General features: G+C 35.2%; 1 protein-coding gene across 15 annotated transcripts in view; it reads left to right on the forward strand.

Annotated features, from left to right (window-relative positions):
* PRUNE2 (prune homolog 2 with BCH domain) overlaps nt 1-24629 on the forward strand; it is a 295576-nt gene that overhangs the window by 78443 nt on the left and 192504 nt on the right. For all 15 annotated transcript variants that reach the window (XM_031945513.1, XM_031945525.1, XM_031945514.1 and 12 more), the window contains 2 exons: nt 6886-7038; nt 9485-9579. In XM_031945513.1, coding sequence (XP_031801373.1) covers nt 6886-7038; nt 9485-9579 — 248 coding nt within the window. The remainder of the gene's footprint in view (nt 1-6885; nt 7039-9484; nt 9580-24629) is intronic.

The raw sequence follows: 24629 nt of genomic DNA on the forward strand, positions 1-24629 counted from the left end.
AACCACACCATTATTAAAAGAAGAAAAAGGGAGAGGAGGAGGAGAGAAAGAAGGAAGGAACAAAAAAGAAAGGAAGGAAGAAAGGAAGAAAAAGAAAAAGAAAGAGTATGAGGGTTCCACTGACCTAAAGCTGATGCCTCTTTTTGTCCTGGGTTTGTGCCAAAAGCAAACAATTAGAAAACCTGCCAGTGTCCTGAGCCTGTATTATTTTATTTCCCAAGAGATATTCATATGAGGAGTATTGCCAAATGCAAGATCTATTAAATTGCTGAATCATTACAAATGTCTTTTTCAAATTTATTTTTTGGTGGGAACCAGCTGGGAATGATGAGGTTCAGATCAGTGATTCTGAAGTACCTTGGGTCAAGACATTCCTGGGAATAAACTGCATCTCACATAGATTTGTGTAAGACCTTAGAGGAAGCCAGCATATGGTATATGTGTTTTGTACTCTGTAGAAGAGGGACAGCGACAGTGTCTGGCATTTACATTATTGGTATTAAAAAACCTATATTAAACCTTTTGGCATAGGTCTAGTTCCTTCTGTTAGTGTGATGACACATTTAATAAAGAGAAGTGATGTTTTTGTTTTAGTAGCTTGACTTAGCAACATCAAAAACATCCTTTTATGGAGGTCAGCTCAGCAAGGAACAATGCCAGCTTTTTTTCAAGCTCTCTCTTGCCAGGGAAGTGAATCACTCTTATTCCAAAATGGTCACAAAGTTCAATTAAAATGTGTTTTCAATTGTTGATTTTCTGTGGAGGGGTTTTAGGTGTGAGGGGAAAGGGATAATCTTCTGTGATCATAAACCTTAACAGCTTTTTCAGTTTTAAAGGAATTTTTTTTTTGTTTTGTTTTTCTGAGAGAGTCAAAGCTTTCCTAAAAGCTATGTATGTATTCTAGTTTTTTGAGCGTGTTTTGAGGAAGGGGTTTCTTTCTCTGGCTCTCTCTTTCTCTCGATCTTTTCCTTCCTTCCTTCGTTGCTTCCTTCCTTCCTTCCTTTTCTCTGTAAGTCTGAAGTGACCTAAATTTTCACTATCTCTGTCTTCCTTTTCTTCTGTATCACTTTCTCTTTCTATCCCCCTTTTCTTTCTCTCTCCCTTTCCTTCTTTGTTCTTTTTCCAATATCTCCCTTACTTCCTGTAAAGTTTAATCTTTTCTAGGGGTTAGGAATTTTTCAAGCTTGTTAAGGCCTTGAATAAGAGTCTCTCTCTCTCTCTTCCCCTTCCGCTCTCCTTCTGTTTCTCCCTCTCCCTCCTTCTTTTATTAAAGGTAGATATTTTAATATTTCAAGATTGTTAAGACTTTTAAAAAGGGGAAGATCTCTTTTTATGTCCTGAGAGAGTGAACACAGTTAATTATTATTTTTTTTCCTCCTGACATCCTCTTTTCAAAAAATTTATATATTTTTTAGCTTTTTAAAATTAAAAACTTGAATAAGATGGGGAGAAGGGACTTTTTTTGCTTCTTAAAATCCTAAATTGAGCTAATTTTTCTTTTTTTATAATGTCTCTCTTCCCTTTTCCTCCTCCCTCTTTCCCTTTCTCCCTTCTTTCCTTTCTGTCTCTCTTTTTCAAACTCCCCCCTCAAATATGAAAGCCTGATCCCAGGTGAATTAGGCAAAATTTTCTAAATATCTCCCCCTTCCCACTTTTTTCATGCAGAAGATGTTTTTACTATGCTTGTTATTTTCCCCGAACAATTTCTGTTTTCATTAAATCATGTTTAATATTAATGTGCTGCTTTTGCTTTTGGCAAAAAGTAGTGTTTCACTTCTCCATTCTTTTAAATAAAAAATGGAAGAATCAATTTGGAAAATGTGGCATGATGGGTGTTACTCATGCTATTAAAATTTCTGTTATTCTCACTAGTATCCACAACCTATAAACGACAAGTAGAAGGTGAATTGTTATGGCACAATTTGAGGGTACATCTGTGTAGACATAAGCATCTTAGAATGTCAAGAATCCCCTGGGAGTAGAGCCTGCTTGCTATCCAAAAACAGATTGTTGATGCTAAGAGGTATCTTTGGCTGATAGATTTCCCAATTTTGTTGTTTAACTAAGTCTGTTGCCAAATGGGCTCCTGGCACACATTGAAGAAAGTGGTATGAAAGGAAACTCTAGATAAAGTATAACTTGGGATATAATTTTGTTTTTCCCTTCAGCCAAAAAAAGTCTGGTATATCCTGATTATTTGGATAATAGAGGCTTAAAACCCTTTACCAGTAAACAAAACTAGCATATGACTTAGCATACTAATTATCGGTATTTTAAAAAATTTATTTCAAACAATCATCTCCTCAGAGGTAGTGTGATATACAGGACAGAAAACAGCCTCAAAATTAAGAATACCAGAGTTTAAGTCATACAACTAATTCATGTAGACTGTGTGACCCTGGGTAAGGTGTCCTAAGCATCCCCAGGAGACTCTAAGAAGTTATAGAATAGTTGTTGATCTACATTGGTTGAGGGAGTTTCCTTACTGGGAGTGCTTTATATAGGTGAAACCATAGGTTTGTTCTAAGGGGAAAAATTATATCTTATCTTCAATTCAGTCAACTTTTAGCCAAATAGCCTAGAGCCCAAAACCATACACTGTTAATCTTACTGAATTTTATTGTGGAATACTAGTGCCAAGTAGGTGATGACTCCTGGAGTCATGGTTACATATCTATATATGTAGGTCCCAATAGGTCCCAAACCAAGGGAATGGCTTGAATTTTATATTTGATATAAATTTAGAAATCAAAAATTGATTTCACATTGTACTGGGAGAAGGGAAAAGGGAGATGCAGAACTGTGTTAATTTTATGCCATCAAAAAAGGCAAGAAGAAGCTTTTACAGTGGGAAGGGAGAAGGGGATGGAAGGGGGAATGAGATAATCTTACCCTCATCAGAATTGGCTCAAAGAGGAAATAACTTATACACTCAATTGGAAATCTATCTTACCCTGTAAGAAAATAGAAGGAGAAAGGGATACAGGAAGGGGGGAGATTGATAGAAGAGAAGAAGGGGATAGTCAGTAGCAAAATACTTTTGAGGCTAGGATGAAAGGAGAGAGAGAATAAAATAAATAGGGGTTACAGTTAGCAATAGTAATTGGGAAAAGAATTTTGAAGTGGGGATTTCTTTGATGAAGGCCTCATTTCTCAAATGTTTGGGAACCGATTCAAATTTATTATCTTTTTTTAAAAGGAGTCACTCCCCAATTGCTGAATTATCAAAAGATATGAACTATGCCCCAAAAAGCTATAAAATTGTGCATATTCTTTGACTTAACAATAAATATCACTATTAGGCATGAATCCCTAAAACAACAAAAAAATTGATGTGCAAAAAAATATGTGCAAAAATATTTATAGTAACTCTCTTCTCAGGGCAAATAATTGGAAATTGAGGGTATGCTCATCAATTGAGGAGTGGCTGAATAAATTATGATAAGTGATTATGATGGAATACTATTGTTCTCTGGGAAATGATGAGCAGGATGCTCTCAGAAAAACCTGGAAAGTACTTCATGAACTCAAGCAAAATAAAATGCACAAAGTAATAGCAAAGTTGAGGGATGATCAGCTATGAATGACTTTGGTATCCTCAGCAATATAGTGATCCACAACTACTCTGAAGAACTTAAGATGAAAAATGCTAGCCATCCCCAGATTGGAGTATGATTATATCTGAATACAGATTAAAGGAATACATACTTTAAAAAAACTTTACTTATTGCTTTTTTGGGGGGGAGAGAGATCTCATTTTCTTTCATAACATGACTTTTGGGGAAGTATTCTGCATAACTTCACATCTGCCTTCTTAAAGGGAGGTGAGGATAGGGAGGAAGACAGAATCTAGAACTCAAAATTTTAAAACCAAATATTAAAAAAATTGTTTTACATGTAACAGAGGAAAATAAAAATATTAAATAAATACTGAAAAATCTATTTCGTAAAGTAAAATACTTGTTAGTCTCCCCCCCAAAAAACAAAAAAAGGCTGAATTTGGAGTCACAGAGCTTAGTTTCTAATCCCTGATTCTACCATTTACTACCTGTGTTACTATGGAGCAACTATTTAATTTTCCTAGATCTTGATTTTCTCATCTGTATTATGGCAGAATAGGACTTGTTGACCTCTACCTTTTCTTTTACATCTAAACCTTTGATCCACTGACCCAAATTTCAAGTGAACATAATTTCTTGTTTGAGTCTGAAAACACAAAATGGTGTTTATCTGTCAAGCATTTATTAAAAACAATATGCTAAGCACTTTGTTGGTGCTTGTTGTATCATTTTTTCAGCTGTATCCAACTCTATTATGGAATTTTCTTGGCAAAGATATTGAAGTAGTTTGCTATTTTCTTCTCCAATTCATTTTACAGATGAGGAAACTGAGGTAAATAGGATTAATTAACTTACCCAGAATCACAACTAGTAAGTATTTGAGACCAGATTCACACTGGGGAAGATTTACCTTCCTGACTCCAAACCTGGTGCTGTATCAATTATGCCACATAGCTGTCCCCTTTGCTTTGTGCTGAGGGAGAGATCAAGGGAAAAAAAATAAGATAGTTCCAAGGCCCTAGGAAATTTTTTTATATCAATCAACAATATACACATGAAGCACACAGTCTCTGTGAACTATAAAATTTTACTTTTAGTCATTGACAGCTGGTAAAAACAACCAACAGCTGGTTACATTGTCAGCTGTCTTTGTCACTCACAGAGAAGATTCTGGTAATGAATGGAGACAATTCTCAATTTAATAGTTTCTTGGCTATGTTATCCTGGGCAAGTCACACAACTCCTCAGTGCTTTGGCCAACTCTCTGAGTATAAATTGCAGAGAACACACTAATCTACATTTATAGAGGGAGATTCTTACCTGGGAGTTCCTTATATCAATGAAATCACAGATCCCACTCCTATGCCTTTGACTTTTGTTAGTTATATCAAAGAATTTCAATTTACTTTACCTTGTATTCTAAGTTTCAGGTTTTTTGTGCAGCTGTTTTCAGAAGTAATTCTGGGGACCTGTAAGATTTTTGGCTCTTCTAAGGTGGTATGATCTAGGGAGAGGTGTGTTTAGTATTCTCCTGTACTGTGCAGTGTTTGTGAGTGACCACAAGCACTCTTGCAACCCTGGAATTGTGACCAGGATCCCTGGTTTCCTGTGGCTACAAGCTCTGCTATGCTAGTGCTTCCCCTTACACTGAGATTAAGACCCAGGATTGTAACTTGGATCCAAGTACAGACAATGTAACAGAATTCTGCTCCTAGTACCAGCAAAGGGACCCATGTAAATCTCCTTCTGACCCACTATCTGATCCTTTCACTATCTGTGGGCTGAGAGAAACTTCCACTGCTGCACAGATTCAGTAGTCCCAAGGCTGATTGTTATCAGGAACCTGCAGGAGCAAGATCCTGTGCTGGTACAAACCTACTCTGGATTGTATTCCTCTCTCACTTTGGTGCAACAGAACTTTCCTGCTGATTCTTCTAAATTGTCTTAGACTGGAAAATTGGTTCACTCTGTCTTTTTATGGATTCTGCCACTCAATAATTTGTTTATAGAGTCATTATTTAAAATATTTGAAGGAGTTTATGGGAGAACTCAATCAGTCTCTGCCTTCTCTCAAAAATCTTAGCTCCCCTCCCTGATTAGGCCCTTTTGTTGGAGTTCCCACATTTCATAGCCAAAGCATCTCCAAATGCCTTGAATATTTTGGTAACTCCGCAGTGGAAATAGAGAGGACTCAGGGTACACATCAGGGTACACATTTACAAGACTTAAACATGGAAAAAGATTTGTTACACTAGACTATGGCTCTAGCAGAGTTAGAGATAAGGCAAATTTACCTTAGAGATAAGGTCTCTTTCAAAAATAAATCTATGAGCTTCGGCTCTTTTGTTTTCTGACTATATGACTACTAAAATTAAAAAAAAAATCATGGATTTCCATCCCCTCTTTGCCAAGATTCTAATATGCACAAATACACCTTCAAATGGATAAGTAACCTTTCATAAAGATAATTTGTAGAAAGTAAATAGCACAACCAAGTTTGGTTTGAATCCTAGCACCATTTTTTACTGTTTACTGGAATGACCCTAGCAAATCATTTACCTTCCCAGAGTCTCAAACATAGGGGTGGACAAGCCATCCTCTAAGATCCCTTTCTGCTCTGATTCTACCATGTAATTAGCAAAGGGGATCAAAACTCACCTTTTAAACTCATTTTTTTGTTACTAATTATCAAGCCCCAGGACAAAAAGAATTTATGTAGTGAAGCAAGAAGCAGGCAGGGCCTCGTGTTCCCCTAGTGGAGGTAAAGGAAGGAAAGAAACAGTTTATAAACTGATGAGGATGATGAACCAGAAAGAAGTTTTAAAAAATTATCTTTGTCAAAGTTGGGAAACATTAATTGGTCCACACCTTATGGATATCTTTTTCTTTTCCCAATATTACCCCGCCTCTGTCCACCATGCACTCAGAACTTTTCAAGGTACTTTTCACATACATAATCTCATTTGAGTTTTACCTCAGTCTTGTAAATTAATCAACCAATGAGCATTTATTAAATCTACTCAAATTAATGCGCATTATTTAGCTGGGTCTATTGTGCTTGAATCCATAACTTCTTAATTATAAGTCTTAGTTAAGTTGGTGTGAAATGAACTTTGGCAGATTGCTCATTCAGGAGATGGATCTTTAATACTATCCTGAAAAGGAGCTTTTAATTAATTAATTTTTAATCTTTTAAAATTCAAGGTCAGAATTAAATGTGGAGAGAGGAAAAGAAGACTATGATGTGACTCAAAAAGAAGTAGGTTCTCAAATCCTACCTGGTTGCATTGCAGTATTTAAAAGCAGTGTCTCTTTTTTATTTTAGGGAGTATTCTTTTCAACTGGATGTCCATAGAATCTGAAAAGATGACAGAGAAACAGGAAGAAATTCTTTCCATTCTGGAAGAAAAATTTCCTGATTTGCCTCCAAGAGAAGATATTATCAGTGTTCTGCAAGAGACCCAGTGCAGTGCTCAGGGTAGGTGTTGACATCATGCAGACACATCACAACTCCTGTGTGGGTATGGGGGATAAAGTATTGCAATTTGTGTTTCCTCTGCATATTTTATGCTTGTAGATGATTTTCATTTAAATAATTGTGACCTGCCTGGGTACAGGCTTTTATTGCCAATACTCTGAGGTACTGATGTCTGGAAATGTGTTGGATATTCGTTTGACTAATGTATACTTCTGACACACCATTGTACAATATCGATTTGTAGAGAGGGTTCTATTTTAAGAACAGAATAGGGCTTACTGCAAACTGGAGAGTATTTTATAAATAAATTATATTTTAGAAGGATATGAAGAAGTAAAAGAGAAAGACTGGATCAATGAAAATGTTCTATTGATGAGAGGCTTAAAGGGTCACTTTACCAGGCTTCTTTAAATAAATAAAATTTCCTGATAAAGATGGGCCCATCATTCATTCAACAAAAACAAATTTCAGGGTTCAGTGATTAATATGGATACATCCTCCATTGCCATGGAGTCCAGCCCCTCTACTACTGAATGTGGTGTTAGGAATGTGGTATAACTGAAAAATTCATAAGCTGGTCATGAGCTTGGCTAGACTGTTTCTCAGAAAATAGACACACAATGTCTCCTGTCCCTTATTATAAACCTTTTCAGCTTGTTTGGAGTCATCAGAGCTTGTGTTCCACTGTCATAGACTTTGAGAATCCAGGGTCACCTTTATGAGACACTGGACTTGGATTTTAGTGAAGAAAAATATACACATAGATAGGCTGCATGGTGTTTTCTAATACATACTAGCTATAAGATCCTGGGCAAATCCTTTAACCTTTCAATGCTTTAATAATCCCCATAAGACTATAAATTGCAATACAGGTGCTGACCTGTATTGGTGAAGAAAGTTTCTCCCTGAGACCTCTCTACATCAGTGCAATCACAGATTCAGTCACTCTCTCTGTTCCTATTTGTGTGAGTGTGTGTACTTAGGAAATGGATGATCAAAAAGGTGGATTGGTCAGATAGAGAATGTAGGGGGATAACATATGAGCAGCCTAAGAATAAAACTTGTAACCCCCCAATTTAAAATTACCTAAGTTAGAGATTTTTAGACTTTTTGGGGGCTATGGAACCCTTTGGCAATCCACTGAAGCCTGGGCACATTCTTTACAGAATCATGTTTTTAAAATGTATAAAATAAGATGCTTAAAGGGATATTTAGATGGCACAATGGATAGAATATTGACTCTAGAGTCGGGAAGACCTGAGTTCAAATTTGCCCTCAGACACTTATTACTTACTTAATACTAGTTGTATGACCCTGGGCAAGTCACTAAACTCCAAATGGCTAAAAACAAACAAACAAAAAAAACAAACAAAAAAAACCCTCCCCAAAATAAGATACTTAAGATTGCACAGAAAATAAAATATATTGAAAATATAGGTATCAAAATATTAAAAACAATTCAAGGACCCTCCTGAACTCTATTCACAAACTCTTAGGGTTCCATTGACATCCCTACTCCCCTACCTAGGTTAAAAACTCTTATTTAGAGAAAGATATCTTGAACACTGAATAGCTCAATGGGAGAATAGGCAAAATACACACAATGATGAAATTGTATCCATTTGATACCTAATTGGCATTTTTATTGTTGTTGATATCAATATATTACAAATAATTTATTTGGGAAACAGGACAGTGGTGTGGTTTCCCATGATCTTTCAGCCTTCAAGTCATAGGTAGCTCACAATCTTCCAATCTTTATTGATACCAAATTACATCCAAGTTGTGAGGTTGCAAGATGGGGAGGCACATATTGGAGATCACCTTTGCCCATATGTTTCTATGCATTTTCTATTTTTTTTTTAAAGTGAAGAAAAGTCACAACATACTTATAGTATAAGAATTTACTATGAAGCAAATAACTGCTTCTTCTAATAGGGACTTTATCCAAATCCATCAAATAAAAGTCTTAAACAATGCTGAAAATTAAGAATTAGGGGATATAGTATTTACCACTGTAATTATTACTACCATAAGAATTCTCCAGGAAAGAATGAATAACTGAACTAGAATAATTCCATCATTTACTATATTTGCCCACAAGATAAACTGTATATTGGAAAAAATTACATGAAAAAAATTGGAAGACCAAAATGTTGCTTCACTCAAAAGCTCCTGAAAATAAATTAGAAAATGTAATTTTACTACAGTATCAATAATCTATATAATTTGTGTTTTCAAATTTGTCTTAAAATGATAATGATCTCTAAACTTGTTAATTTCATTGGTCTCTTTAGAATGACTTTAGGATACTGATGATTTCCTAAAAACAAATATATATTTGAGAGTTATCACATTTCCACATTGTATTTTGGGAAGGAAATAATATTGTTATACAGCAGTGTTTCTCTACAGTAAAATCATGCTGTTTTCGTGTTTTTTCCAGGTTTAAGTATTGAACAGACAATACTGAAGGATCTGAAGGAATTATCAGATGGAGAAATAAAAGTAGGAATTAGTACCATGTATATGACCCTTGAGGTAAGATTTGAAATGATGTAATGTTCAATATGAATCATTATGTAATGCTTGACCTTTATTTCCACAATTCTCAGTCACTGATTTTTTTAAACTTTTAAGTTGTTTCCTATGAATACCTATTGGTGATATTATTTATATAGGAAGACATATGAACATGCTCCAATACTCTAATAATCTATGATCTCATTAATATAGGCATTACCATATTATAGGCAGCTAGGTGGTTCAATGGATAGAATATTGAAGTTGGAGTCAGGAAGACGTAATTTCAAATCCCTCAGATACTAGCTGTGTGACAAGTCACTTAACTTCCTTTTGCCTCAGTTTTTCCAACTGTAAAATGGGAATAATAGTATCTACCTCTCAGAATTATTGCAAGGAGGAAGTGACATAAAACATATAAAGCACTTTGTTAACCTTAAAATGCTTTATAAATGCTATATCTATTACCACCACCACCACCACCACCACTACTATTACTACCATTGCTACTGCTACTCCTCCTCTTTCTTTCAATGGCAATGTTCCCAATCCATTTATGTCTGTCTATTCTGTGTGACTTTTGCCTTCCTATAAATCTACCACAATAACTACACTCAACATTCTGGGGCTTTCCTTATAGTCTCTGTTGTAGAATACTCATTGTTATAATATTTAGAAGATAAACAATAAAAAAAATCCAACTTCAGTTCCTGCAATATGCAATACCCTATCATATCTCAACTGAAAGTTAACAACAACAAAAGTCTGCTTCTGTCCTACATATTGTATATGCTACTTAGCACTACTTACTGGAATTAAGTGTCATTTCTTAAAAAAATAATCTCTACCCTGGCTTTTACAAGCTCCAGAGACTGAGAAAACCTGTCATTTTGGTAATAAATCATGAAGGCTTTAAGCACTAATAATAAGTAAATCTTTCCCTTTTTATTACAGTGGTGACTCATGCTTAATGTCATTCTTGTCTTTGTATGGTTCTTTGGTAAATTATCTTTTTATCTACTTTGGGAGTTTTCAGCAACTTGCATGTTAATCTTAATTAATTTTTCCTAATTAGAACTATATTTTATATAAGTACATTTGTAGCTGTCTGGAATTCTGAATATTCTTTTACAACTTTCTTGCTTTATTTGGGCCCATGTTTCTTAGTAATTATCTCCTATTCTTCTATCAGCATTATTTGTATTCAACATTTTTTTAAAGCCTTTTTTTTTCCTGAGGCAATTGGGGTTAAGTGACTTGCCCAGAGTCACACAGCTAGGAAGGGGTGGTGTTCTATCCACTGCACCACCTAACTGCACTTCAACATTTTTAAAGTACCTCACATGTAAGACATTAGGTTAGATGCTGGGTCATCTTTGTCATAAGGATCTGTAAACTTATCTTGAATTTTTAGAGTTGTATATTCCCATTATGCTCCCTTTTTGAGTATCTTACATCTCTGTTTGGAGGAGGAGAAGGAGGAGGAGTGGTAGTAGTGGTAGGCTTAGATATGAGTAACTTGTTATATTCATACAAGACAGTTTTAAGGCAAGATAAAATGGATTTAGAATAAGATGATTTGAGCTGAAGGCTCTGGCCCTGTTGTTTATTGCTTGTGGCAGATCACTTTACTTCCCTGTCCCTTGGTTTCCTTGTATGTAAAATGAATGTTAGATTTATCAACAGTAAATTCCTGATATCATCAAAGATATCAGGTTCTATTTAAAATATATTTTCTTAATTTTTTGTTTGATCTGGTGAAACTATTGACCCTATCTTCAAATAATATTTTAAATGACTAAAATAAAATACATAGGATTACAAAGGGAACCACTTATATTGACTTTATATTTAACAGTAAAATGATTTTAGTAACAAATTCATGGACTAAAAATCCTTGGATTAAATGAAACCTCTTTAAATTCTAACCTATAATTCTAGTATGTGGTTATTTAATAATGCTGTCATCCAGGGTATTCTAGAATTTTCTCAAACCAAATATGAGCATTTAAAAATCATCATTGTGAATATTTCCATCTTGTGTGTGTGTGTGTGTGTGTGTGCGCGCGCGTGTGCATGCAATTATTTTCAGTCATGTCTGACTCTTTATGATCCCATTTGGAGTTTTCTTGACAAAGTAGTTTGCCATTTTCTTCTCTAACTCATTTTACAGATAAAAAAATAGAGGCAAATAGGGTTGAGTAACTTGCCCTGAGTCATACAGTTGATAAGTGTCTGAAGCCAGATTTGAACTCAGAAAAAAATCTTGACTCCAGGTCTAGTACTCTAGTCACCTCACCACCTAGCTGTCCTGTTGTATATATTTGTTCTTGAGTCTTTTCATTTAATACATAGGGATTCATTCTCCATGGCCTCATTTAGGTTTTCTTAGCAAAGATAAAGGTCCCAGCTCATTTTACAGATGAGGAAATTGAGGCAAACAGGATTAACTGATTTGCCCAGAGGCATACAGCTAATAAGTGTCTAAGACTGAGTTTAACTCACCAAGTCTTGACACCAGGTCTGGCTCTTTATACCACCTATGTATATAAAGTCTTAGTAAAGTACTTAGTAAAGTAGTAAACTACTAGAGCTTAAAACTGCATTAAAACTTTTGGGGCATCTGGCATAAATCCACACACAAATAAATTAATGTTTTACCCCCAAGTAAAACTTGTTTCTCACTTCACTGATGATTCACCCTATGAGGGTGTGGCCCCTAGGACTCAACATAGTGCTTTGCCCATAAATAGTGCTTAATAAATACTTACTGAATTGAACTGGTGATGTAAGGTCAGCGGTAGTAAAAGATGACTTTTAACACTAATCTTGTTAATAGAGTGCCTCTGCTCTCTCTGGAGAGTTTAGAATTGATAACTACTCTAGCTAATCTTCAAAGTGAGTAGTCAACAAATATTCTCCACACAGTTTGTGAGATGTGGTAGATAAAACTATGTTTTAACCTCTAGGGCTCAAAGAGATACATTCTATACAAAGATATACAATTGGAAGAGAGTCGCTTTATATTTGTACAATGTATCTTAGGTATGAGAACCTTTGTGTTTTCCCAGTATCACACCAGTTAAATAGCATCTTGTAAAGTTTAAGAGCCTTCTTCGGAATTCCTTTCTAAATTCACATAAAATAGCTCAAGGAACTGTCATTTGTAACAAAGTTTGTGTCTTTATTTAAAGACTTAGTATCATTGAATTACTCTAGTCATGATTAACCTTCATTTATATTATGCTGTGTATGTCAATGGCTGCTGTGTCAAGCTATGTTCAATGGCAGATGTTTAGAAGGCTGAACAAGTGATGCAATGATAACCCTAACTTGCCAATAATTTACATTTTGGTCTATTAATTAATCAGTTGGTTAACTACATGTCTGGGAATATGATCTGATTTCTTGAAAGAGGAGGACTTATGGATATATCAAATATGCATGTCATTTAAAATTCTTACCAGCTGTGTAGAAACTATTCACTTCCTCCTGGTACAGATGTTTAAGGAAGAAATGACTAGAGCCAGAGAACTAATTGTTTCAGAATTTCCTTTTTCCGTTTGTGTTTCTAAGTTCCCTTTCTCTACACTCCTTGAGAGCAGGGATTGTTTCATTCTTCAAATTGAATCCCTAGCTTCCAGCACAGTATTTTTTCTGCACAATTTTTTGATAAAATACTGAATTTGGGTGGTCTATATGGAAATTATTGTTAATTCTTTGGTATAATACATAATGGGTGCTTTAAAGTGCTTGTTGATTGATCTCATCATTGTTTCTTAACTTTTTGGAGATCTTATGATCTCTCTATTCCTTTTAAATCATGATCAATCTTGATTGTTTTCTGTTGGATTCCAACTTGTAGGCAGATTCCACTGCTACAATTCTTTCTCCTCTATCCCCCTTCCTTACCTTTCACCCAAAGTTCTTTCTCTTATAATGACAAGGGCCCAGGGGGTACATACTTCATTCTTTGGATTTTGCCACCATGTCCCTCATTCCTGAGGGTAGGTATTTCTTCCTTCCACTCTCTTCCAACTCTTCTTATTTGTATTGTTTTCCTTCAGGAGAAGGTAAGCTCCTTGAGGTCAGAAACTGACTTTCTTTTTGCTTATATTTGGATTACTCATTCTTAGCACAGTGCCTACCATATAATAAACATTTATTAAGTGCTTGTTAACTTGATTTGGTTTTAATTATTACCCACTATTCACCTTCAAAGTACAAAGCATAAAAGAAAAAAGGAGGTAAAGCTTAAGCCAATTGTAGCATAAAATTATAAAAATGTCAGAACTGGAAGGAAGCTTAGAGATCATTTCATTGATTCTCCTTGTGTGGAAAAGAAATTTAAGGCTCAGAATGATCAAGTGAATTGATCAAGGTTACATAACTAATAAGTGACAGAATCTTTTATCTTAGCTCTTTAGAAATCTTTTATCTTAGCTCTAGTAGAAAATTTAGGAAGAAGGTTGAAAATACTGAGAAAAATAGCCATTTTCAATTTTTCCATTGGATATTTTTTTCTCCATGGATTTTCTTTACATTCATTTTGTTTTCTTTTGTTTTCTTTTTTTAGTTTTTTTAATTATAGCTTTTTATTTACAAGATATATGCACAGGTAATTTTTCAGCATTGACAGCTGCAAATCCTTTTGTTCCAACTTTTTCCCTCCTTCTCCCCACCCCTCTCCCAGATGGCAGGTTGACCAATACATGTTAAATATGTTAAAGTATAACTTAAATACAATATATGTGTAGATGTCCAAACAATTAATTTGCTGTATAAAAAGAGTCGGACTTTGAAATAGTCTACAATTAGCCTGTGAAGGAAAAAAAAAGGAAGGCAGACAAAAATAGAGGGATTGGGAATTCTATGTAGTGGTTCATAGTCATCTCCCAGAGTTCTTTCCCTGGGTGTAGCTGGTTCAGTTCATTACTGCTCTATTGGAACTGATTTGGTTCGTCTTCCTTGTTGAAGAGGGCCATGTCCATCAGAATTGATCATCATATAGTATTGTTGTTGAAGTATATAATGATCTTCTGGTCCTGATCATTTCACTCAGCATCAGTTCATGTAAGTCTCTCCAGGCCTCTCTGAAATCATCCTATTGGTCATTTCCAACAGAACAATAATATTCCATAATATTCATATACCACAGTTTATTCAACCATTCTTCAATTGATGGGCATCCACTCAGTTTCCAGTTTCTGGCCGCTACAAAGAGGGCTGTCACAAACATTCTTGCACATGCAGGCCCCTTTTCCTTCTTTAAAATCTCTTTGGGATATAAGCCCAGTAGTAACACTGCTGGATCAAAGGGTATGTACAGTTTGATAGCTTTTTGAGCATAGTTCCAAATTGCTCTCCAGAATGGCTGGATGTATTCACAATTCCACCAACAATGTATCAGTATCCCAGTTTTCTTTACATTCATTTTTAATCTAAATAGGGTATAGTGGTAAAGGATTATCTCTCCAGGGATTTGTTCTCTAAGCAGTGAGCCTGAGTCCATAATATCTCTATCAGTGATCCTGTACTACAGAGATAGGATCTAATTGTTTGGAGGACAAAGTTGTAGAATAGGTAAAAGATGGGAGTATAGTAGGCTAATTAAAATGAATTCTATTCACTCTGAAAATATGAAGACTGAGAAGAAAATCTGATAAAAGCTCATATAACCATGGAAAACAATGATAAAAGGAAACAATATTTTTTCATCATTTTATGAATCATTGAACTTGGGAAGTACCTTGAAGTTTTAAAAAAAAAAAATTTGAAGGGGAAAAATGGCATCTTCTCAGATGCCTATTGTTTTTGTACAAGTCTTTTCTCATAATCCTTTTCTCTTCCCCATCCACAGTGAGCCTTTTTTAATGATAGGGTAAAGTTAGATAAAACTAGTCAATGCAGTGAATATTTCTCAACAGTTTGTGCAGCATTCTGTAAGTATAGTTCTCTGATTCTCCAACTAAAGGCCTCCTTACCTTATTTCCACTAATGGATATTCCTTTTAAGATCTCTTACCTTACATGACATTTCTGGAAATATGTATAGAAGAATCGCACATGTTTAACATATATTAAATCATTTGCCCTTCAAGGAAAGGGGTGAGGAGGAAGGGAGGGAAAAAATTAGAATACAAAGTTTTGTAAGGGTGAATGTTGAAAATTACCCATGTATATATTTTGAAAATAAAAAGTTTTAATTAAAAAAAAAGATTTCTTGCTTTTCAGTATTGGTAAACATAATTTTGGCACAGTGGAAGGAGATTTGGGTTAATTATGGGGATTATTTTTTGTACTTATGCTTCTCAAAGACACCCATTTCCCCTCTAAATCAGTAGAAGTTGAACTTTAGTTGACTTCTCTTATCAAATTTTGTTGTTATCAAACTTAATATCACATCAAATCTTTCCCCTTCACCACTGACCTGTGTTCTAATCAAGGAGGGCATTGCAGTGAATCTATTTAGAAACTTTTGTGTAGTGAATGAGTCACTAAATGGGATCAAGAGAGATGGATTGTCCTGTAGCAGGACTTAGAAGGACAGACTTAATTAAGACTAAGTTTATTTGTCCTTCTTATTGTAGTCCTTGAGAGGCAGACACCAGTATTCCTGTAGGAAACACATGTTCTCACTTTCTATTTCCCAGGAATGACAAGTCAAGGTGTGAACTGGTTCTGAATACACAAGTTTTGTTCTCTCTCAAGAGTCTTCTCAACAGAAACACTTGTTTAGAGTGCTGACTAATGATCTCTGTTGCTTAGCTTGGGTCTAGCCCTTCTGAAGGCATTATTCTTTCTGTTAATAATATGCTTATGGTAAGGGGTTCACTGGACAGGTGCCAGATAGAGCTTTGTTCTTTCCTAATATCTTCTCACTGATGCAAATATTCTTTACAATGAGGAATATGAGTGCTTTCTCTGGAAGATATAATTCATGGTGAGATTAACTAAACTTTTAACAGTAGGACCTGTAATAAATTAGTATTAGCCATTATTTCTATTAGCAGTTATGAGCCTTGGATAGAGGGTTTACATAAGACCAATAACACAAAAAAGTAATGAATATTATTATAGTGTATTTTAACTTAGATGCAAGGAGGCCTAAGGCCTAAACAAAAAAGCAAGCATATGGGACATAGAGGGAGAAACAAAGGAACAGAGTGGGAGAAAGATGGGATGGTCAACAGGAAGAATATGGGAGTCAGTGGAGGTCCTTTGGAGAGTCCATCCTTACACCAGATACTTGCAGTATTTCCAGATTCTTCATCACTTTTCTTACTCAGTGCCTGGAATACACAGTTTTTATACCAGGAAGATCACTTGAAGCAGGGTGGGTTTTATATGTAAGGGGTGGATTCTCACTCAGGTGACTCTAGTTGCTATCCATGTCTAATGTCATATCCATAGGGATGCAGGATATTAGAAAGCCAATTCATTTATCCTTCCTGTGACTTCCCAGACTAGAATACCTTTTCTTGTCCTTAATTCCCCTCTATATCTCTCCTATTAGAATGTGAGCTTCTTGAGGCTAGATACTGTCTCACTTTTGTATTTGTATTCTTAGCCCATAGCACAGTACCTAGCATATAATAGGTTCTTAATAAATATTTTTGTACTTATTCATTCAACTAAATAGGGAGTGATTCCATAATGGGGTTTGGAGTGGGGTTGAAAGTTCCCTGAATATAGCAGAACAAGGATGTTAAGAAGAAAGGAAATCCCTAAGCAGAGTTAGACTTCCTGAAAAGGACTTATAAGTCTCAGAGAAGCCTATAAATTCAAGGTTTCTTAAACTATCACAACAGTTTATGGTCACAAGCTTAGTCTTTTCCTTTCCCATTTCATATTTTACTATTGCCATAATAACCCATTCTTGATTCTTATTCTTTCCCCACTTTTCTATTTACCATTTGTCCTCAGTCATATAATATTCCTCACAATCCTTCATATCCTGTGGACATATGCTATGTAAAATATGCTACATGATTTTCCAGGTTTCAAAGGTTACCTCTGGAATATAGTTTTGTTCTGTTGTTTTTGCTGCTCATCAGTTTTGGCCTAGCTAAGTCCATATTCCAGCTTCAGGTGTTCCTTTTAACAAGTAGCCTAGGTTCCAAGATGAGATGATATGTCTATGTGTGGAGGGTGGTTAATGATATTGAGCCATTTCTATGAATAGCAAAGTGGGGAAACTGGCAGTATAGAGATGAGGTCCCAGCTGATAGCTTAGTCTTATTTTTGAACATGAAAATCTTGAAGCTGATGGAATGGAGCTGTACGTATATAGAGTCCAACTAGATGTTGGCTTCTGACTAATGGTGCCATACTGTCTGTTATCAGTCTGGAATTGGTTGTCTTCTATATTTAATGATGGCAGGGCAGATATAGTTACTGACTGTGCCTTCAGGGATGAATCCTTAGATCTCTTGCCTCATATATTAATGACATATATTCTGTGGGATTAAATGCAATGTGATTTGGGATTGTCTACAATTTAAGGATTGTCTTACCTTTCATTAAGGCAGTAGCTGTATGCTGCTGAAACCTCAAATCTGGTTTTCAGCATAGGGAACAATGCATTTTGGGATCTAAACACATTTGTAAAATGTAATAGATGTGCAGATGCCACTGTAATTAAGTGTTATTTTTCTAAGTATTTTGGTCTACTGGGCCCCTATAGACATGGCAGTCAGTGCTGTAATGGAAATAAATGATCTTTGGAAGCTCTTAATCCCTGATCTAGATTTTTCTCTTTAAAGTAATCTTCCATGTGTCTTATCAGAGCACTCACTCTGGGCCCTTGTGGACAGCAGATATTCTCAAGTTACCTGTTAAAATGGAAGTAGTAGTTATTGTTTGATGTGATGGAAAAAGTTCCAAACTATAGTAATGGCAAAAGGGCCTTTTAATTTCTGGGATGTTGCCTTTTTGTCAGAGAGCTTTCTGTTTCTTTTTCTGAAGAGAATTGTTGAATGCCACATCTGGACAGCAATTAAGATTCAGAACAAATCTGATAAATACAGTGATTTAAAAATCTTTTGCCCACCTGATTCCTTGCCTTTAAAAATGAAATTCAGATTTTGACTCCCATGTCCTCCCCCAAACTATTTAAATCCTATCCATCATTAAAAGTCAAGTATCAGACTTAACTTCACCAGGAAGCCTCCTCTACTACTCAAATACTCATTTATTTGCTTTTCCTTTGAATTCTCATAGTCACTATAACTTGTATTATTCAAATTAAGGCCTAATTATGTATTGGTATATATTTTTCCAGTTGTTTTCTGTATATTAAACTTCTCAACCAGATTGTAAGTTCCTTGAGGGCATGAATCCAGCTATATGTACTTCTTCAGAATCGAGAGAACATAGCAGGGACTCAGCAAATACTTGCTGATTGATATATGATGTTGTATAAGCACAGTCTGGGTCAGACTAGTTTACAATTTTTTCTTTTTAAATCTAATTACTTTTTTCCTCCTTTGCTTTCTCTTTTCTTTTCTTTCTTTCCTTCTTTCTTCCTCCCCTCTCTCTTTTTTCTTCTTTCCTTTCCTTCTTAATAAACTAGAAAAACTAACTTATTTAGTGACATTTGAACAAAATATTAACTAAATTCTCAGTGATTAATATATTTTAGTCATTTTTTCTTTGAAATCACTTTCTGCCTGAAAAGTGAGATTAAATAGATAGCATACCTATTTATGAACAAAATACCCACAGAAAACAATTGCTCAGGATGAGGAGGGATTGATGGGTTGCCTTCAATGATGAAGCTTCCACATTCATGAGGTCATAGATCTTCTGAATCATTGATGCATGGTTGTTAAAGACCACACCTAAGTGTGAAACCCAGAAAGCCTGTAAAAGGTTAAAGGGTACTATACTATTAAGGGGCTAGCCTTTTCTCAGAAAACCTGCACAGCTGTGAATCATAACACACTTGAAGGAATTCCAAGTCAACCTTTACAGATGCTGCTTGTGAATTGGGAATGATATAAATCGGAGGCAAGAGGGGAGAGGTCAGAGAATGCAACTGCCTCTCAGTCTCCTTGTATCATTATCATCCTTTCACATGAAGGAATCTATTCTGCTGGTCAGAATTAGATCCCCAGCAGTCACTAGCAGGTTGCCCCTGTAACACATGATTACTGATGTTTTTGTTTGATTTTGACTGGACCTGTGAATTCATCAGTATAGGGGAACTTGAGGTGAGAAATTATTTCTAGCAATGCAACCCTGCATGTGCTTTCCACTTCATAATCTTAGAAATTTGCTTGTAATAGGAAGAAGTCAAATGACTTGTCCAGGGTCACACAGCCAGTATATATTAGAGGAAGGACTTGAATTCAGATCTTCTTGGTTCTTGACTCTGAAACTGTCTCCTTTACAGGCTGCTTCTGATTGCACTTTTGGACATTAATTGATAACCTTTCAATACATTGCTGCCAATGATAATGTGTTCAAATAAAGAAGGGATGACATCTGTAAGGGGTGTTGTAAGGGGAGATTCCAATGCTGGATGGGAGGTTGGCCTTCTAAAGTCCAGCATGGTCAAAGGGCTGAGGTAGGGCCAGATAAGTATCAGTTGGATTTTTAACCTGAAGAAGAGAAGATTTAGGGGCATAATCAAGTATTGTGAAAAGACAACTTATTCTTCATGGCTACAAAGGACAGAACATGGAATGGTTAGAATTGCAGAGAATTGATGAAGGAAAAATGACTTCTAATGATTAGAGTTTACCCAAAAGTGGAATGGATTATTTAATGGTTTCCCCCTCACTACAGGTCTACATTAAGAGCTGGATGTCATGTGTTAGAGAATATTGTAGAGGTCTTCAAGACTGGGTATGAGTTGGCCTTTGAGATCCTTTATAATTCTGTAGTTCCTTCTTTTCATAGCTTCATTTGCCTAAAACTTTTATCACTTCTCTTTTAGTGACAAATTCTAAGGATTAGGAAGTTTTGTTTGTATAATATTAATGACAACTTGGTCTTTCCATGAAGTTTTGAATTGTCAGACAAAACCCCACCATTCTACTGTTTGGGTTCTTAAAAACTTTCTGGGAATCAAGCAGAAAAATTACTTGAGGGCTTTTTCCCCATATGTTGCTATGTGTTATATTAGCAATTACTTGAAGTGATCTGAGAAGGAAATTAATAAGGAAGTATATAGGATTTCCTAACAGATCAGCAAATAATGACTTAAATAACAATAATGAGTCAAAGACATAAGACCTGATAATGATAGGTGACATATGGACTCAGACTGAGATTTGGGGAGGAAAAAAGTTGCAGCAGACAAGGCCTCAGAAGAAAACTAGCCAGAGAAATAGCATCTCTTGTCAAAATTTCCCATGAAATTTAGATTGTACAGGTCTATTACTTTTTATTCCTTAGATATTATTCTCTATGCCATTCTCACTTTGTGCCTACTGAATAGAACAGAGAACTATGTTATTGGCTCCCTACAACCTTTCCCTTTCTTAATATATATTTTTTTTAAAATTAGATCTGTGATTTCATTGGCATGGGGAGCGCCTAGTGAGAAAATGCCCTCTGCTGGTACAGTTTTGTAATTGTTCTGCAACCTCAAGAGATTTCCCTGAAACATGAGGGTTAAGTGAGTTGCTCAGGAATAGCTAGCCATAATGTCTCAGAAGCCATCCTTGAACTCAGTTTTTCCCATCCTAGTTCTATGGATCTTTTGATTATAATAGGGATTGTTCTAAAGATTCTACTTCCATGAATTCCCTTTTAACAATATTTAAGCCTTTGTTTAGAATTTTTAAGTTACAAAAGGCCCTCCCTTAATCTGAGAAATGTCTGGGATTTTCTTTTCTTGATATCCTGTCTTTTTCATTTAGAACTGGAGAGGAAAATTTGGCCTATATCATGCACTCAGTCCTGGTTGTTCCTCCCATGATAACATTGTTTGGTGGTTTAGACATAAATTCAAGACATGTTTGGTATAATCACCAGTACTGCTGATTTGTTGTTGTCTCTCAGTATTCCAAACCATGTGGGGCTACCAAGGGAAAAACACTAAAAAATATGCTGTTTTCATTTTTGAAGAGTTATAATGCAATGAATTTAGCCCCAAGCTTTCTGGTTAAAAATTCCACAGAAGTCAAAATGGAAAATTACCCTTATTGGGTGGTCATTGAACCTCTTGCAGCTTTATATGTAATACTTTTTTAAAAATTTAAGTATTTTTCCCCTCTATCTTGTGTTTTTGTTTTGTTTTTCCCTTTTGATCTGATTTTTCTTATGTAGCATGATGAATATAGAAATATATTTGAAGAACTGTAGTTGTTTAACCTACATGGGATTGCTTGCTTTCTTGGGGAGAGGGAAGAAGGAGAAAGGGAGAAAATTTTGGAACACAAGGTTTTGCAAAGGTTAATGTCAAAAACTATTTTTGCATGTATTTGGAAATTTTTTATAATGAAAATAAGGAAAATGGAAAAATAAAAAGCTATTAAAGGAAAAAGAAAGAAAAGAAAAGATGACCTGGAACTTGAAGTTCTGTCTGAGCTCTTTGATTGTAAAATCTAGGATTGAAGATTCTTGAAACATATAATGAAAAAGTATAATGAAAATTATAATGAAAAGAGAGTTCTTATTTGGATCCCAAGCAAATTTTCCCATTACTCTGGCTATTTTTCTCTAAGTCAGGACTCAAGTAATTTCTTAAACTTTAGAACATGCTAGAATGTGTTGTGATATCCCAAGGGAGCATGTTTTTTGTTTTTAGATTATCTTTGAAAATTCCAAAGTGTCTCATTTAAATACTCATTTAAATGACATTCGTAGCCAATCAAAATTCGAGGCAGGGAACAAAAATCAGTGAATTTGAGATCCGAGGAGTCAGTGTGAAATAGTATAGAAAGCATCAGACTTAAGTGAAGATAACATGGTTTTAAATTTTCCCTAAGATATTTAGTGATTATACTTAGACTATTACTGTATAAGTTATGTTTAATCCCTTTGAGCCTCAGTTTCCTCATCAATTAGATGAAAATAATAACTAAACACCTATTTCACTAGGTTGTAAGCATCAAGTAAGGTAATTTGTATAATTTGCAATGTTGCAAATCTTGTAGTACTAAATTTCAAGTATAAATAATAAGTTGTAGTTTTTTATTTTTTTATTTTTGTTGTTTTTTTGTATGTATGTGGGTGGACAGTTGATTGGACAAGGGGAACATTGAAGGTAGTGATCCATAGATGTAATTTGCACTATAATTGCCCATCAGAATTAGCAGAAGTTTCCTCATCCAAGATCTTCATGGGTGAAATTACAGGACTACACTTAAAAACAAAAAGTTATTCACTTGAAGGTCTTTTGGTATAGGCTCATACTGTGGAGAAATATTTATCTCTTCTTTCATGTTGAGTATATGGAACAGGCGGCAGGGCAAACAGCATGTAAAACATGGTGCCTGCCCCAGGCATAAACTGACTTTTGAAGAGTTTGATTCCAAAACTCAGAAATTCCCACTTGCTACCATATGCAAATATCACCAAGTGGGAATGATAGAAAACCCAGAGGCAAGCTTTTCAAGGAAGTGAGGATAGTTCAGTCAGGATAAAACCTGCAATGGTAATTTGCCTTGCTACAGAAAAGAGAATTCTAGGAAGGGCATTATGCTTTTTGTAGAAATCCCATGTGTCTCAGAAATCAAAGTTAGAAACTAAGAAATGTGTGTTGCTACATGCTATTCTAATTTATGCATTTTGGTGGGTTTTGTTTTGCATGCCTTAAGAGTATACACATATATCTTGAATATACACAACCCCATTTCCTTTTTTTCTATCCCTTCTCTAGTTTGTCATCTCTATAATTATATTTTTTCCCAAAAGTATGTGTGATGTGAATGTGACTACAACATTTGTAACTCAAGGATGCTCTCACTATCTTCTCGTAGAGATAAAAACTGTACTGTTCCCTTCCATATTTGTTACCCTTTTAACTCTCTTCTTGTCTATTGTCATGCTGCATATATAGACACTTTAGGCATATAACTGATCTTTGCTAGGGACTTTCAGGGTGCAAAAATTTGCAGTTGAGAAATATCACCAATACAATCTTTCATTCTTCAATCTGCATGATGCAGATTGACTCTCCTGTTGATTTGGGCTATGTCTTAGGATAACCTTCTGGGCTTAGCATGCCATTGTTCTTCATGAATTTTTATGTTTTTTTCCTCTTCTATTTGAACTTATCATTCATCTCTTTGTGTTTTAGTCAAAAGGCAACTAGTTGGTGCTGTAGATAGGGCAATGACTCTGAAGTCAGGAGGACTTCAGTTGAAATCCTCCTTCAGCTATTTACTAGTTGTGTGATGGTGGGCATGTCACTTAACCTTATTTCATCTGTCAAATGAGTTGGAGAAGAAAATGGTAAACCATTCCAGTACTTTTGCCAAGAAAACCCCAAATAGGGTCACAGAAAATAGGGTAAGAGTGAAGCAACTCAGCAACAACAAAATTTTGTTGAAGACTATTCTTGCAATAGAGTTGAAGCCAGAAGTCGTCCTTTGCTATGGCCTATCTAGAACATCCATCTTCTTATTATCTGTCATGTATCTAGCCTATTACATGGTCTCTGATATGTCAATTAAAGCCTATTTTGTTTTTCGCAACATCATGTTCTGCTTATTTCCTTTTAGAAGGTAATGTATGGCTCTATCCCTTGGAAACATACAACAGAATCTGACCCAAGCAATTAGTCCTGGCTGTTCATCCAGCTGAACATTATAATATTTACTTATTTTATTTATTTACAGCTTCATAATTTATATTTTCATTTAAAAAGTGACTCCTCAAAATGTTTTCTCTATTAAAAAATTAAGTATACCTTATATAGCAACTGAATAATTCCATCTATTACCTACCCTCCTCCATTTACCTCTTCGTCATTAGTGCCTTCCCATTTCTCTATTACCTTGTATTTACTTTGCATATATCTAGTATAGACTGATAAATATAATATATAAACATATAACCACATAAGTTTCTTGAAAGCAAGGACTCACTTCTATCTTCATGATCCTAGTGTCT

This window comes from Sarcophilus harrisii, chromosome 1 (genome assembly GCF_902635505.1).
Source record: "Sarcophilus harrisii chromosome 1, mSarHar1.11, whole genome shotgun sequence".
In the NCBI taxonomy this organism is placed as follows: domain Eukaryota; kingdom Metazoa; phylum Chordata; class Mammalia; order Dasyuromorphia; family Dasyuridae; genus Sarcophilus; species Sarcophilus harrisii.